This window comes from Silene latifolia, chromosome 6 (assembly GCF_048544455.1).
Source record: "Silene latifolia isolate original U9 population chromosome 6, ASM4854445v1, whole genome shotgun sequence".
Taxonomy (NCBI): Eukaryota; Viridiplantae; Streptophyta; class Magnoliopsida; order Caryophyllales; family Caryophyllaceae; genus Silene; species Silene latifolia.
Window position 1 is genome coordinate 24,725,185 of NC_133531.1, and position 17,242 is coordinate 24,742,426.

The 17,242-nt window shown below is 32.0% G+C and overlaps 1 protein-coding gene across 1 annotated transcript; it reads right to left on the bottom strand.

Annotated features, from left to right (window-relative positions):
* Window positions 1-622: 622 nt before the first annotated feature.
* On the bottom strand, window positions 623-1,836 carry LOC141587849 (protein FAR1-RELATED SEQUENCE 5-like). Its single transcript, XM_074409316.1, has 2 exons — window positions 1,728-1,836; window positions 623-1,359 (listed from the first exon to the last, which is right to left on the bottom strand). Exons 1-2 carry the CDS (start codon window positions 1,834-1,836, stop codon window positions 623-625), a joined length of 846 nt encoding a protein of 281 aa, XP_074265417.1.
* Between the last annotated feature and the right edge of the window lie 15,406 nt (window positions 1,837-17,242).

Sequence of the window (17,242 nt, forward strand, 5' to 3'; positions counted from 1 at the left end):
TAACACGTTCGACTCATCGGGTTGTAGTACCCAACCCGAATATTTTCGTATCCTCTAACCAAATCCTTGCGCCAACGTTCGATTATGTATTTGTGCGGGATAGCTTTTACGTCCAACACATCAAGACACTTCATGATATGGCGACATAAGATCCTTCTAAATTCAAACATCTTACAACCACATTTATACTCACCAGTGATTGTGTCAATACTCACTTCAAAACTTCTTCGATCTTTCTTCCAAAATGCTTATGTCACTTTTGATGTGGCCCTAAACCTCTTGATGAAACCCAAACTATTTGGAAGAGTTTCGACATTGGTGCTTATACAACCATATACCTCTGTTTTCACCTCTCCGAATTTCTTGTTTGTGTAGACCTTACTAAAGATATCCTCGAATAATATCATGGGATCCCATTTAAGTGGGCTCTTAATGTCTTTGGCGTTATTGACTTTCTCGTCCTCCACCTTTTTCTCTATGGCATCCTCGTCATCGCTCCATGAATTGCATCAGGCGGTTTCTATGCTCATGTACGTTTTAATAAATCTGTTTGTTTGTTCACTCCTCCGAGTAGAAGACATACCCGCACGTAAAATGTCTTTCCAAAAAACAGGCATCCACATTATCTCATATCCCATGCACCCCTCAACCATTTGTTACGTCGCAAGTTGTATTTTTCCATGAAATCGTCCCACATATCTTGCAGTTCCTCCTCGGTGATACTCTCGTGTACAAGCGTACGCAAATCTCTGTCAATCTGAGGAAATTGTGGGTGGTCTTTTAGATTTTTATCCGCGTTTTGAAGAATATGCCAAAGGCATAATCTATGTTTAGTCTCCGGGAACACTTTCTTGATTGCCCCTTCCATTGCTTTACATTGATCAGTTAGTAAGACGGTCGGAGCTCTCCCCATACATTCTATCCACTTCTCAAACACCCACTCGAATGACTCTGTGTCTTCGTATGAAATTAAAGCCGCTGCATATAATATTGTACTTCCATGATGATTAACTCCAACGAATGGACAGAATGGCATGTGGTACCTGTTGCTTAGGAATGTACTATCGAACGACGATGGGTCACCAAAAGCCTTGTACATGGCACGACATCGTGCATCAGACCAGAAAATGTTCAACAGCTTATTATCCGCGTCCCTTTCAACAGCGTAGTAAAAATCTGGATTCTGCTCTTTTAAGCCCTCAAAATAATTTAAGACCTCTTTAGCGTCACCACGAAACCTACTTTTGCGACGTTCGCTGTTGATGAAGTTTCTCGCGTCCTGCCCATTGAAATGTAGATTATGAATCCCTCCAACCTCCCTAACTAATGTGTTGAAGTTAGGGTAATTGGTATGCTCCGCTGTTCAACACCAACCTGGCCTTGAAATATTCGCTTATGTGCCTATAATTGACTACATGCCAGCTAATCTCAGGATTCAAAACGTGATTATGTACCAAATCACAAGTACAGATTACAAATTTCCCACTGTCGTGATTTAATTTCCCAAATACATACATTTTACATGGTGTTACACACGAGCTTTTCTTCGTCGTATTGCCCTCTGAACACATAAACCTAATCTTGTTCATCATGTGGAATCGTGGTTCTTTATCCCCAACTCCGTTTCGACGTACCCCCTGCTCCTTGAAGGGAGCCAAAAGTTGGCTACTACGAACATGAAGTTCAAACCCCGTCTTATAAGCGTAAGTATATGTAAAGCGGCAAACTGTTCACCGATTCAAATTCCGCACCAATCGTAGGCTCAATAGCTGGTTGATTGTCTTCATTGCCTTCGAACATGTCTGCATGCCGTAACAATTTCAGTGGCTGTTTCATTCTCGTCAATGACTTCGTTTTCTCCCTCCTCCTCGATATACAAAGCATTTAAATCAAAACTATTCGACATTTTTAAATGATGAAGGTTGTTTTGAGAAGATGAAGGTGATGGAGTTGATGAACTTAGAGTTTGCTGTGTTGAACTACTTTGACTGTGGAAGTTGAAAGGTTAATCTCAATTTACTTTTAATTATTTTTATTTTTTTCTCATATTTTATTTTTAATTATTTTTAATTTTAAAAATAAAACCTACTATTTACGGTGGGTGGAAGTTGGAAGGTTTTCTCCCTAATTTTCTTTTAATTATTTTTAATTTCTTACTCATATTTTATTTTTAATTATTTATAATTTTAAAAATAAAACCTAATATTTACGGTGGAAGTTGGAAGGTTTTCTTCCTCATTTTCTTTTAATTAATTTGATGAAAAATTCCCGCCTAATTCTCCCGCCAACCTAATCCTACCATTATCCACACTCCCTATAAATCCCTATGATTTAGTCATATAGTATTTTTTTTTTTTCAACTACAAAATCTTTCAAATATTAAGATTATGGGTGTCTTGCCGTCACCATATTGCGATCCCTCATTTGTAACAACCCTAGAAAGCTATGACAAGTTGCTCAGTAGAGATCCGTATTTCTTAATTGGGGAGGAGTTCATGGAAAGGGTGATGATCAATCGTCAGAAATTTATTGATCTTGCAGGCGCTAGGTTGGGTTTTTTACCTGGTTGTGACACTTACCCAGTCGTTCCTAGGCCAAGAAGGCCTCTTACAAGGAAAATGACATCTAAATTGTCTCTTTGGCCGTATCCAACTTACTTGAAGCGACAATTGTCGTACTTGACATTCAAGCTATTCTTGATTATTATGAGATTGATGATCGCGACGTAGAAGGTGAATGGAGGAACTATTGGGAGATGGAGAGGGATTATATCATTAGAACTGGCGTAATTCCAAGTCACCTATGGTGCTTTCTTGTGTAAAATGTGTAATTGAATCAAATAATATTCAAGAATTGTTATGGTTACTAGCGTTTGTTTTAGTTAATTTAAATTCAATTTATCGTACTTGAACAATTTAGATTAAATATATCTTACATACATGTAACGGGATAATTTACGTAAGATAAAAAAATCGATAATTTCTATTTACGTAAAATAAAAAAATCGATAATTTCTATTTACATAAAATAAAAAAATCGATTAAAGAATTTTAAAGGACACAATTTCATTGTATTGGAATATTGAAGGACAAAATGTCATTTCCTAAACATATTTATTTAAAAAATTCTCCCAACTCCTTCAACAAAATTTATTAATTTTAATTTATTAAGTAAAATAAAATCCGTGGCAGTTGAAAGGCCACATGTTGTTTCATTATCTCATCTATAAATACACTTTCACTAAATGCAAACCCTAGTTTCTCAACCAACAATTTACCATTCTTCATTTCTGTTTTCCTCTTCTCCTTCTCTTAAAACCCTAAGCTCAACAACCCTAAATCTTTAAACACCAAACTTCTTCTTTCATATAATGGATAAGAACATTCGCCTAACATTGATACACATGGAGAGGAACAAATACTATATCCGCCGCTTAGACGATTTAGAGACGAAGATCAACGACTACCTTGATAAGATTCGGGAGATGGGTATTAGCCATGACGTCTTGTCGGAGATGGAGCAGATGAGGTTGCATGCGATTATGAATCGCTATACAAGACCTCCAAAAATAAAGGAGAATAGGAGCATTCTCATGGAAGAGAATGACTCCCTTGAAAAAGTTATTGCTAAATTTTTTTCAAATTAATTTAGTATGTATGTATGTATGTTTGGATGTTGTACCCAAATCCACATTTTTTCCTCCTATTTGGGTATTCATCTCGGTTTGTTAGTTTTTTAATTTGTAAAATATTTAAATTATTATATAAAATGTGGACTTCTAGTATTTTTCATTTATGTACTTTATTCAATTCCATCTCTTTTACTTGTTTAGTTGAACAGTTAAAATTGATTTGACAAAACACAACACAAAAAGAATAATGAACTGAACAATTGGGAGATTTGACATAATACCAACCAAAAAGAGTAATAAAAAATGAACAATTCAAATTTGATTTGACATAACACAACTTGAAATGACTATTGTAACTTGAAATGACTATTGTTGTTGCGTGTGTAAGAAAATCCGGCGGCATGCATAAAGTCTTCAATTCTGAGAAACGATTTGACTTCCAAATCAAATCAAGTCACAACTTTTAATTAAAAAAAAAAAGGATTTTAAAACCCTAACTACTACCTTTTCCCATTATAAAAGGCAAAACACATTCATCTCAAAATTATCTTTCAGTACACAAACCCTAATCTTTTTTTATCCATACTCCTCCATTATCAATCAAGGTATTTGTTCTTTTATCTTCAATTATTGTTTGGGTTTTTTGTTTTTGTCAGAATTGATTTTATTGAATAAATCTCAAACCCAAATCGATTTTTTTAACTATCTATTTAACTGATTGTGCGGTTGTTGCTTCTTAATTTAATTTAATTGTTTCAGATGGATAGACAGTTTGTTGCTTTCTTATTTCAATACACAATGGATCGCAGAAACGTTCTCACTCGGCTGCGAGAGATTGACGTTCAGTTGGAAACCCTAATCACCAGAGCGTCTCATGTACGAGACATGGCCATAACAAGAGGGATGCATGACGTACAAGCAAATATGGATAATATGATAAGCATATTAAGGGCAAATCGCGAACCAGCGCTAATAGAAATTAGGAAAATTGAAAGGGAGATTGTTCAACTTGAATCTCTTGGATTTTAATTAATTTTAGTTAATATTTCGTATTTTGTAAGGATTATTGTAAGTATGGTTTGTATTATATTTTATAAATCTATAAAGATCCTTTTTCTTTACCCAGATGCAAGTGTCTTCAGTTGCAAAATTAACAATGAAATTTATACAAAAAAAAAAAAAAAAAAAAAAAAAAGAGAATTAAACGACAAAATGTAAACGAAAATAGATTATTATTAACATAAACTTTAAAAAAAAAGTACAATATTAAGCCTAGTCCTTATTAATCAAGGACTTTAAAATCTTAATATCATCCTCTAATTCTTCCCTAAGTTTGCAACATTTTTCATGTGTACCCAACACGGATTTGACGAAATCATCCGCTTCCTTCTCCATTTCCTTCATGCCTTTTGCATAACAATTGCTGCGAATTTTAATCGCCCCGACCACCATCTTCATCACTCTGAACTCCTGTTCATGGAGCATGGCAACCTGTTCTTCTAAACCAGTTAAAGATTCAATAGCAATATTGTGAAGTCCTTCCATTTGAAATTTCTGAGGTTTTAGAGAGAAGATAAAGAGAGATAAAGTGAATGAGTAAGGAAAGGTTAGGTAGAAATGAATACTTCTTTTAACTCACCCGTATTTATAACAAGGATGGTGACCTTTGGTTCATGAATTAAATTAAATTAAATTAAATTAGATTAAATTAAGTGGTTCATGAATAAATTCAATTAAACTATGAATAATACGCCTCAGTTGGAAACCCTAATCACCAGAGCGTCTCATGTATGAGACGGATCCTTTGGTTTGTATTATATTTTATAAAACTATGAAGATCCTTTTTCATTACCCACATGCATGTCTCTTCAGTTGCAAAATTAACAATCAAATTTATACTAAAAAAACAAATAGTAGAGAATTAAACGACAAAATGTAAGAACGAAAATAGATTATTATTATTAAGATAAACTTAAAAAAAGTACAATATTAAGCCTAATCCTTATTAAGTAAGGATCGTAAAATCTTAATATCATCTTCAAATTCTTCCCTAAGTTTGCAACATTTTTCATAAGTACCCAACACGGATTTGATGAAACCATCCGTTTCCTTCTCCATTTCCTTTATGCCATTTGCATAACAATCGTTGTAATTTTAATCGCCCGACCACCATCTTCATCGCCCTCAACTCCTGTTCACGGAGACAGCAAACTTGTTCTTCCAAAAACTCATAGATCCAATCATAAGATCGTTAAGGCCTGCAATTTATTCGCCATTTCAAAAATCGAGTTTTTAGAGAGAAAATAAAGAGAGATAAAGTGAATGAGTAAGAAAAGGTTAGGGAGAAAGGTGATTCTTCTTTTAACTCCCCTCGTATTTATAACAAGGATGGTGACCTTTGGTGAACCATAACATGAATAAATTAAATTAAATTAAACTAAATAAAATTAAATTAATAAAATGTGGTGGTTCATTAATAAATGCAATGAAAATTAAAGAAACACATCGGAATACTAAAAGACAAAATTTTCTAAGATTATAATTACAATATTAAGGAAAATAAAGATTACAATATTAAGGAAAACTAAATTAATAAAAACTAAAACTAAATTAAAGGTTACAATATTAAGGAAAAAAAATAAAACTAATTTCTAAGATAAAGAAGGCAAAATAGCCTCTAAGGCCCCGATCTCCCTCTCCAAGTCCTTCCTGAAATCGTATGTCCTCTGATAGTCACGTAAGAAGGATTGTATGAGGGACTCGAGTGATTTGTCGAAATCTTTGATACCTCTTTCATGCCAACGGTTGCGGCGTTCCATAAGGGATTTCATCCTCGAAACATGCTCCAACTCCGTCACACAGAGCTCATCCACCAAAGCTTGTTTACCCTCGATTGATCTATTAACAACATCAACGGCCACGTTTTCCATCTTGACGTATACAAATATAAGGATTAAATTAGAATTAAGAATATTAAAGGTATTATTGAGAGAAGAGAGAGAGAAGTTGAACAAATAGAGAAAGAGATGAAAATAAGTACTATTGAGAGAAGTTAGAGAGAGACTTTGATTATGTTTTAGTTGATATGATAACAAAAAAAAATGCTTATAAAGGTTGTAATATTTACCAATCCGTGGCTTTATTTGTGATTGGTCACTTATAGGATCAACGGCCACGATTTAATGTGGAATATCATCAAATATTTTAATGACAACTGAACGGTCACGATTAACTATTAAGTACTATCACTTTTTAAGTTGTTTTAACACTAGACTGTCCTTTTCCCGCCAAAATATTCGTACAATCCTATTGATCATACGTTGCAACGATTAGTCGATAGCAACGTACGATCTCATCTTAAGTCTTAGAAACTTGTTAAAATTAGTCCTACACTGTTCATCGGAATAATTAACTAATTATAGCAACATACGATTGATAACAATTTAACTTAGGTCTTACGTCCCGAGACATAGGTATCTACACCCGTATTGATTGTACATTGCTATGATTAGTCAATAGTAACATACGATTGATAACAACTTAACTTAGGTCTTACGTCCCGAGACATAGGTATCTACACCCGTATTGATCGTACATTGCTATGATTAGTCAATAGCAACGTACGATCTATAACATTTTAAACATAGGCATCTAAACCCGTATTGATCGTACATTGATATAATTAGTCAATAGCAATGTACGATGTATAACATCTTAAACCACAAGACATAGGTATCTAAACTCGTATTGATTGTATATTGCTATGATTAGTCAATAGCAACGTTCGATCGATAACATCTTCAACCATAATACATAGGACCATAATACATTGGTATCTAAACTCGTATTGATCGTATATTGCTATGATTACTCAATAGCAATGCACGATCGATAACATCTTAAACCATAAGACATAGGTATCTTAATCAATTATCCCGTTCTAATCATATATAAACTCATATTGATCAAACGTTAAGTCTTAACCTTACGTATTACACATACGATCGTACATATGGCTAAAAACCCTAAAACCACAAATAAACCCTATAAACCCTATACACCCAAAACTCCTAAAAAACCTAGAAACCCTAAACCCCAAATAAACCCTAAACCCCAAATAAACCCTAAACCCCAAATAAACCCTAAACCCCAAATAAACCCTAAAATTTTATTTTAACCAAACCATGATGGACTAAAATTTAGATGATCATCAACGCGACAAGCTATGTAGAACATTTGTATTATATTTCTATTTTAATATTTTAACTTAATAAACAAAATAAATTAAGTAACAGTAAAACCATTCATTTTTTAACTGTTGTTTTTTAAACACAACAAAAATAAAAACTTATATTTTAATATCAATTTAACTGTTGTTTTTTATTTCATAACAAATAAAAACTTATATTTTAATATCAATTTAACGATTGTTTTAATATTTTAATATTTTAAAACTTGTTTTTTATATTCATTTATTATATTAATATGTTACTTTATTAATGTAATCAGTATATTTATATTATGTTTTCAATAATAAAATTTATATTTTAATATTTTAACTTAATAAAACTAACATTTAAAAATATGTTTCGGCATTAATATGTTACTTTAGTCTACGAATTACATAAAATATTTACTTTCAATTATTTAAAAACATGTAAATAAATTAAGATATATATTATTTACTATTATTTTTAATAATATAATTGGTCATTAATAATTTTAATCTACTTGCCTTTTCGAAATCTGTAAAATAAATTAAGATGCATAGGGAAGACAAACGTTAATAATTCAATTTTATGGAGAATAGTAAGAGTTACACTATTTTTTTTTTTTTTAATTCCATTTTATCGAGTATGATAACGATCGCCCTTTTTGGTTTATATTTTTTAATTTTAATTTATAAAGACAATTAAATTAAAAGAAAGGTAATATGAAAAGAAAATTACTTTCATTAATATTAAAAACGACGTACAAAGGGAAAAAAAAACAACAAACAGAATTTAAAAACTAAACCTAATGACTACAACCAACACAAGAATCAAATCTAAGTTTCTTAGAATTGAGCCTTCTTGGACGAGTCCTCCCGAACCTCTTCTTGGACATCTTTGAAGGGAGGATATCGGGGGTTTTTGTGCATGGCGAGTTCCCCATAGCTTTACCGGAGTTCTTCGGCTTAGGAGGGGTTGCTATAACCTCAATCACCTCCACTACTTCGTCCTCCTCTACCTCCTCCACCCTAACAATGGAGGAATCAACTTTAGGGGTAGCTAACATCTCTATCCCATCGTCAATTTTCTTCCAATACATTTTGTCGAGTTCAAATTTACCCCAATTAAGCATATTAAATTCCTCCTCAAATAAATCGACAAGGAAAGTATTTCCATGGTAACCCGGACTAGCTCTCGTTAAAGCATTTTGGACATTTGTAGGACCAACTTGCTTGATTATTTCTCTCATGAACAACCTCGTGCAAACAATGTCTCTTGCATGGGCTTTCCTCTCTTCCGACATTTTTCTTATTTCACTTTAGGATAGTTAAATTAATTTAGTAGGGAAGATGAACTTTGGATTAATTAAAAATTGGAGGGAATGACTATATTTATAATACAATATTTCCCTCCAAAAAAAACAATCAATGCATGGTTTATCGCCAAATGCAAGTTAGGTGGGGAAAACCCTAACGACCTTTCATCTTCTTAATCATTTCAAAATAAAAATAACAACTTATAGATTATCAGCAAACAATTCGTGTAGCACAGTTGGTAAGATACATAATTTTCTAACCAGACGTCCAAGGTTCGAACCTTGTTGCGGTATGTTTTTTATTAACAAGTTTTTTCTGTGTACTTTTTGTAAAAAAAAAAGTATTTAAATAAAAATAGTTTTTTTAAGAATTTTTTATTAAATAATTATGTCCAATAGTTTTTTTTAAAGAAAATTAAAAAATAAATTTTTTAAATTTTTTTTATTTAACTAAAAAATAAATTTTTAGAATTTTTAAAAATAAATTAAAAATAGTTGTACCATAAATAATTGTTTTTTTTATTTTTTTTTATTTAACTCACTAATTTCATACTTAATATTTTGAAATTAAACAAAAAAAATTTAACGTAAAAACAGTGCCTTATAAAATGCAAAAACAATTTATCAATAATAATAATAAAAAAATAAAACCTTGAAATACAGAACGCAAATATATTCAATAATAAGTTAAAACGAAAAATACATATAAAAATTAATCAGCGAAAATAATTATACAAAATATATTGTATAAATATAACGTATTAATATCGTATATGCAAAACGTACAAATATAACGTATTAATTAATGTATCCGCCTCAGTATAAATATACGGTATACAAATGCATACATAAATATTGAAATACACAAAAATATTAATAATAAATAACAGTTAAATATAAATTAGGAGAGAAGTTTTTTTTAATTAATAAAATATATGGCAAAACCGAGGACATTAATTAGGGAGGGTAATTAATGAAGGAATCAAGGGATTAATTAGATTAAATCAGATTCTTTGAGTTGGACAAATGGCGCGTTATTATTGGTGGTGTATGAGAGCCTTCATACACCTGGTGTAACTCTACCTTTTTCGAGACTTAAGTATTATTCGTTGCATATTATTGCTCTACTTTGGTTTTAATGTCCATTTTGCTGTTGATTGATTGATTGATTTTGTTTCTCTCTTTCGTGGTGCGAGAGGAGGCACACCGCACACAATACCATAAATAAGAGCCTACGCGATACTACCATCATTTTACGGCTGATTTTGGGAAAGCCATTTTTGCGGATAACTGATGGATATGTGAGCCGCTACTCAATTCTTTTTGCTGTCTGATTAGCTAGAACAATATATTATTATCTATTCGTAGCATATTAGTTGCTGTTTAGCTCCTGTTATATGATGATGGATGCGTTAGTTGCATACATTACCTACCAGTTTGACAGGGGAAACAGTAGGGCGTAGAAGTAAACATGTTCATTTAAATCCAGGTTATCGACGGATTCCCTTAATTCCTCGCGAATTGCCAAGTGATTTATCTTATATGTTCACAGTAGTAATTCATCGTTCCAGGAGTATTAGGGATTGGCTTAAGGTTAGAGATTCAGAATGACTGATTAAAAAAAATGACTATCTGTACTGTGTATTTGCGTTACAATTTGTTTTCTTGTTTACTGTATCCAAAACATGCTTTCGAGGGGTTTGGACACCATGGTAACACACTTAGAAAATCTGCTCTAAAGCTCTCAACTCGAATGACCCGTTTATTCAGGGTCAAACTCGACCCAAACAGGTTGACTCGTTGTGTCAAAGATAAATCAAGAATTTTATTAAAATATTAAATATTATATTTCATAAAAAAAGTGAAATAATTATTAAAATAAATTATTTTTTTTGGAAAATTATTAAAATAACTTAATTTCTGGGGTTTTTCTATCCTATGCCCACTAGGCATAGGATAAGAAACTTAAAAGGGGAAAGAATTAGTGGATTTTTTATGTGAAATTGCAATGTCCTATCACTTTAAAAGAAAAACATCATTAATTCTTTCATTTTTAGGTTTCACCGTAATTTCTATGATTTGTTCAAAATTAAGGTAAGCATTGAATTTGATTAAATAAATGAAATACGCTTTATTTTTGTTTTTGAAAATAGTTAAAAAAAACAAGAGATATTTTATATGGTACCCCTCAATTTTTTGACTTTCTAGATGGTACCCCTATACTTTTTAAAACATACATGGTACCCTTAATTGTTGTCATTAATACTAAGTGTACCCCTAAACTTTATTTTTCGTCAATTAAACTCAGTTTTAGGCGTTAAGTGATTACTTGGACGCGTAACCAAGCTTGTCATTTATCATCCCATGACATAAGGACTCTATTAGACTCAATATCCATCTTTGGACGTGATAATTTGGCATGGGATCAATAAATTTTCTGTCAAAATTTTTTTAGTCCATATATATCAATGAGTATTAGGATCGAGATTGATATTGAGCCTAATAGAGTCCATATGTCATGGGATAATAAATGACAAGCTTGGTTACGCGTCCAAGTCATCACTTAATGCCTAAAACTTAGTTTAATTGATGGAAAATAAAGTTTAGGGGTGCACTTAGTGATAATGACAACAATTAGGGGTACCATGTATGTTTTAAAAAGTGTAGGGGTACCATGTAGAAAGTTAAAAAGTTGAGGGGTACCTTGTAGAATATCTCAAAAAACAAACTCTAATAACTCAACCTTTGACTTGTAAGAACCAACCCATATTTGACCCGATTAGGGACCCAACCCGTTTAACATATCTATGTATCTAGCTTAATTTAAGCTAACTTCATTCATCTCTACTATGTTAACAAATTCGTAAACTTAAAACCGGGCAAATACTAGGGACTATTAAGAAAATTGTTTATCTATTCAAATGAGGTGAAATTTAACCTGTTTTATGACGTATATACCTCGTCCTTATTAACGGAGACCAACTTTCTCAAATTAAGTTATTCAACCACTCCGTATATTATTCAATTTAAACTCAACTGTGTTTTGAGCGTAAAGTATATTGAAAAAAATTCCTAAACCAAGTCGATTTTCCGTCTTGCTAGACTTTCCTAGACGTGCACTTCCTAATTGTGAATATTTGTATTGGATTTGGATTAGGAAAACATTACTCATGTGAATATTGTATTTCCTAAGTTAGATTAGAAACTAAATCTCTTATATTAGTATAAATACACATATTATATCTCAGTATTTATTCATGCAGTTTCTCAATAAAAAAACCTACCATTCCAATTGAAATAACCTAGATTAATCTTCATAAATAAATCTTATCTTAATAAAAAAAAGAACATTTAAAGGATTTCTGTGCGGCCACATCATCATAGCAAGTTTTTTTTAATTTTTTTTTTAAATTCCGGAAATACGGGTCCTACAGAGAAAACCACGGAATTAATTACAAAATAACGTCTATTCTGATGTTATTTGCGAAATTGTTCGGAACGTATCGATTTAATTATTCGAATACAACAACTAATGTAGTCTACCATGAAATTTTCCAACATTTGGAATGATATTAGACTATTTTCATTAATTCTACAATTATGTTTCTTCAATTTGATTGTAAACCCTTTTCAAATTTGATAACTATTTCCATTTTATAGCGATATTTATATTGTTTGCTTTTTATTGTTTCCCATATATTGCATTTATTATATACTATATACTATATACTATATACTATATACTATGTTTCATGTTACAACACCGAATTTGTGGGGTTTATATCACATATTTAAAACATGTGTAAGTTTCAATCCCTTGCAAATTTAGCACGTGTTTTATTCTATTATCAATATATAAAAGAAATACAAATTAAAATATCCATGTATATTACTTAACATTTTTTAAATATTTACAGTGATTTCAGTGATTATAAATTTATACCCGTGCAAATTGCACGGGTTGAAAACTAGTAATAGTAAGATCATAATCCGATATTCATAGGCTAAAACATTTAACTTCAGCCAATTACTAAAAAACCTAGGGTTTCACCCGAGAAATCCCTCTTTGCTCCATGTCTATCAATTGCAGAAGATGAATCTCGCGAAGATGAAAAAGATGTGTAAAACATCTTCAAATAAATACATACCCCCTGAAGTATTGACCCAAATTCTCGTAAATTTGCCCGTCAAAAGTCTATTGAAATTCAGGTGCATATGCAAATCTTGGCGCTTTATCATCGATAACCCTGATTTTGTTTCAATGCATCGTCAATTTTGCAACAACTCCTCAAAATCGATTAAATTATTAGCTCTCGAGTGTTTGGGACAACGTGGAGCTAGTGGATGCTTGTTAACACTTCGTAAGCCTGACACGATTCGAAAAATTGGTCACATTTTCAAAAGCGATGAAAGATACTATCTTCATGGAATATGTGATTCTTTGCTTTTAGTATGCCCCTTTCAAAATTTCAGCATTTCTAGCTTGAGATTATGTAACCCGAGTATTAGAAAATAATAAAACACTTCCCCCTTGCTCCTTTCTTTCCTGTTTCCGCTACCATTTTTATACCTTTGTACTTAGATTCGCGCCTAATAGTGGGGATTATAAAGTCATCGCGATCTTATTTCAACGCACCATGGGTGTAGAGAAGATGTATGTTACGGTTTACACACTCAGTGATCAGCAATGGGCTGATTGGGAAAATGGGCTCAACATTGACTGTTTGTCCCCTAAGCATTTGTTTGTATTTTTGCAACGGGGTAGCTGAAAGATCATAGATCCATATTAGACTCTCTAATAAAATAAATTTATCTCATAAATTGTTATTTAGGTGATCTATGTAACATGCATGCTAATATGAAAGCATAAAATAAAGTATAAGAAAAACAATTTCCTTACATTGTATTTGTGGTAAAAAGGGCACAAACTAGTTCTTCTTACTAGTTTGTTCTTGAGTTAAAATGATATGGATGATCCTCCTTGAAAAACCTTCAACTAGAAAGTCTCCTTCAAGTTGCACCCAAGAACTAACCCAAAAATATTAATAAGTATAGAACTAGAACTTATTAATATTGTACCCTTGATTATTATTAGAAATATTACTAACTAATCTTAGTAATATTATTTTGTATACTAACAACTTAGTAGAGATTATTATTTTAGAGAGGTGGAGGAGAATAGTTCACATGCAAAAATGGTAGTGTAAAGAAGTGAGGTAGTGTAAAAATGTGAACAAATGATGGAGTATATGGGGCAAAAGTGGCGGGTGGGTGGAGTGCTCAAGTGGACAATTTTTGTCTTATAATTTTATCTTACATCACATGCAAAATCTAGTATAAGATATATATTATGGTAGTATACAAAATAAGGTAAAATGATTATGTGAGTAATCATCCACTACACTTATTTTACACGGTCCACTTGACCATATACGGGTCCATGTTGGTTTTTATATTTGTCGCACAAATCCGTGTAATTTTCATTTTAAACATCGTATCATGTTTAAATACTTCCATAATTAATTCGTCCAATTCACTCCGTAAATATACGTGTACCACTACACATATTATTTACGTACTAATATTAATCACATTAATCAATTAGTACAATTTTAATAAATTAACAGTTAATTAACTAACACCCATTTCCCAAAACTTATTATTTAATTATCGCATAATTAAATAATAACTGCCGCTCCTCGAGTTCGCAACTCGAAATCTCTCTAAAAATAATCGACTAACCTCTTAGTCTATAAATCAAGGGACTAAACAAATTGTATCTCATACAATTAATTAGTTATCAATTGGGGTTCGTTCCTTTAGGTGTGACCGAAAGGGGTCAGTTGATCACCTCCGTCTCACGACAATAACGTCAAACTCTAGTCAGCCAACCGTTATCGATTTACGTTAATCAACTGACGAGGATCAAATAATTAAATATCTGATGATATTCCATTAATGAGATTTATTATGTTAACACACTATTGTGGAGGACACTAACTCCAACAATCTCCCACTTGTCCGACACAAGGTGTGCGCTACCAATTCTCTTGTCCGTTTTAATCTCCCACTCAATGCAAGGTGTCTTTCAGGTCGCACTTGCACATGACACTACTACAGATACAGTCTATAACAACGGGTAAAAACCGTTGTAAAAACAAAAAGCGGACGTTGTTAAAGCGGCCGTTGTAGAAGGTATTTACAACGGTTTGGTTATTTAATGAAACCGTTGTCGAAAGTATTCACCACGGTTAAAAGCCGTTGTTGTTGGGTGTTCTCCGTTGTGGAAAGTGTTTCAAAAATTTGGAGGGAATAATATAACAACGGTTGTCATATGTATAACCGTTGTTGTAACTTTCCCTCCAAAATTGTGAAGTCTTTTAACAACGGGTTTATGCTGCATACCCGTAGTTGAAATTGTAAGTAACAACGGTTCTTAGTTTAAAACCCGTTGTTGTAACTTTATCTCCAAAATTGTGAAGACTTTTAACAACGGTTCTTCGTTTAAAACCTGTTGTTGAATATTATGCGCGGTATTTGTGAAAGTCATTCACAACGGTGTTTATTTTTATTAACCGTTGTGAAAGGTCTTCACAACGGTTTTTTTTTAGTAACCGTTTTTATTACGAACTCCTAATGTTTTGAAAAATTAAATTTGTTTCATGCCATTCAAAAACCTGCATATATCAGCAGCACCATATACCAGCACTAGCATAAATCACAGCTGGGTTCATCAGAACTCAATAGATTCAATTCAACCACAAACAAGAAAGATCATATATATATATATATATATATATATATATATATATATATATATATATATATATATATATATATATATATATATATATATATATATATATATATATATATATATATATATATACTTATAAGGAGTTGAATTTACATGAACTAATCATTCCCTAACTTCAACAAAAAATTTACTAATAAGTCGATCTAAACTCGAGTATCATGCATTTCTATTTTCTAAGACGTATTTGCCCAACATGTCCCTTACCTCGTCTATATCTACACTTGAGTACCGCTCAACTGTTGTGACGGGTTGATTACATCATGCGGAAAAAACAAAGAGAAGACATTATTGTAACAACATCAATTCGCATAGCAACATCATGGTATATATAGCAAAGACAAGCAAGACAACATTAGCTCTAATTTAAAAAAAGTAATAAACACATTATTAAATTACTAACCTTTTCTGGAATAATGATATATCTTCGCCTAATAATCTCCAATATGAACCGACAAACGTAGTATCCACATTGTATGCTATCTGGCTGGCGAGGGGCCTATTATTACATAAAAACAAACAGACGAGAGAAGGCTCACATCAGAATCTTGAACTTTAGGTATTGTATTAGTATTAAACACAGATTTTTGCACTTAATGTATTGTATTTGAGCACGTACCCCTGTTATCGTAATAAAATTAGGGCCATCATCAGAATCTTTCGTGGATTGATCCTGCTCGTTAGCTCATCTTCTCAAAGGCCCTTATTTTAAAAAAAAACAAAAGGAGGCAGACACTCATTTTTTTAGGGGCAAAAATGAGTTTTTTGCTATAAATAAAAATTGAAACTTAATGTTATTATAAATAAATCAGTATTATAAACTTACTTATTAATCAAGTGCTTAAAAGTCTCGCTTGGTTGATTATGTAAAGAGTCCAACCAGAAAACTTTATTCCTTGTCGACATGATGGCTGCTAGCACCCAATGAGTCCTACATCAAGAGACATCATCATTATTAACAAGTACATATATATATTAGTTATGAAAATGCAATTGTAGGGGGAAACGTAATATTAATTTGTTTATTACCCTTTTTCATTATAAGCGGCAAAACCAGCTTCTTGATTGTCGCCAATTGCTGAGCAATATAATCAACCCGATCTTCGAACGAGAATTCCGTAATAAATAAAGATAAAACAAAGGGGCACAGGAATCCGTATTGATCACCTGGAATCCTATTCTCGGGGATCACTCTCAATTTCAATATCCTACATTATTACGGTATTAATTCCGGTATTTAAAACACTATCTAGTAGTCAGAATATTAGAAT

Coding starts and splice junctions, on each gene's coding strand:
- LOC141587849 (XM_074409316.1), bottom strand. CDS start 1,836: ATGAAACAGCCACTGAAATTGTTACGGCATGCAGACATGTTCGAAGGC. Junction 1,360..1,727: donor GGAATTTGAATCGGTGAACA/GTTTGCCGCTTT, acceptor GGTGTTGAACAG/CGGAGCATACCAATTACCCT.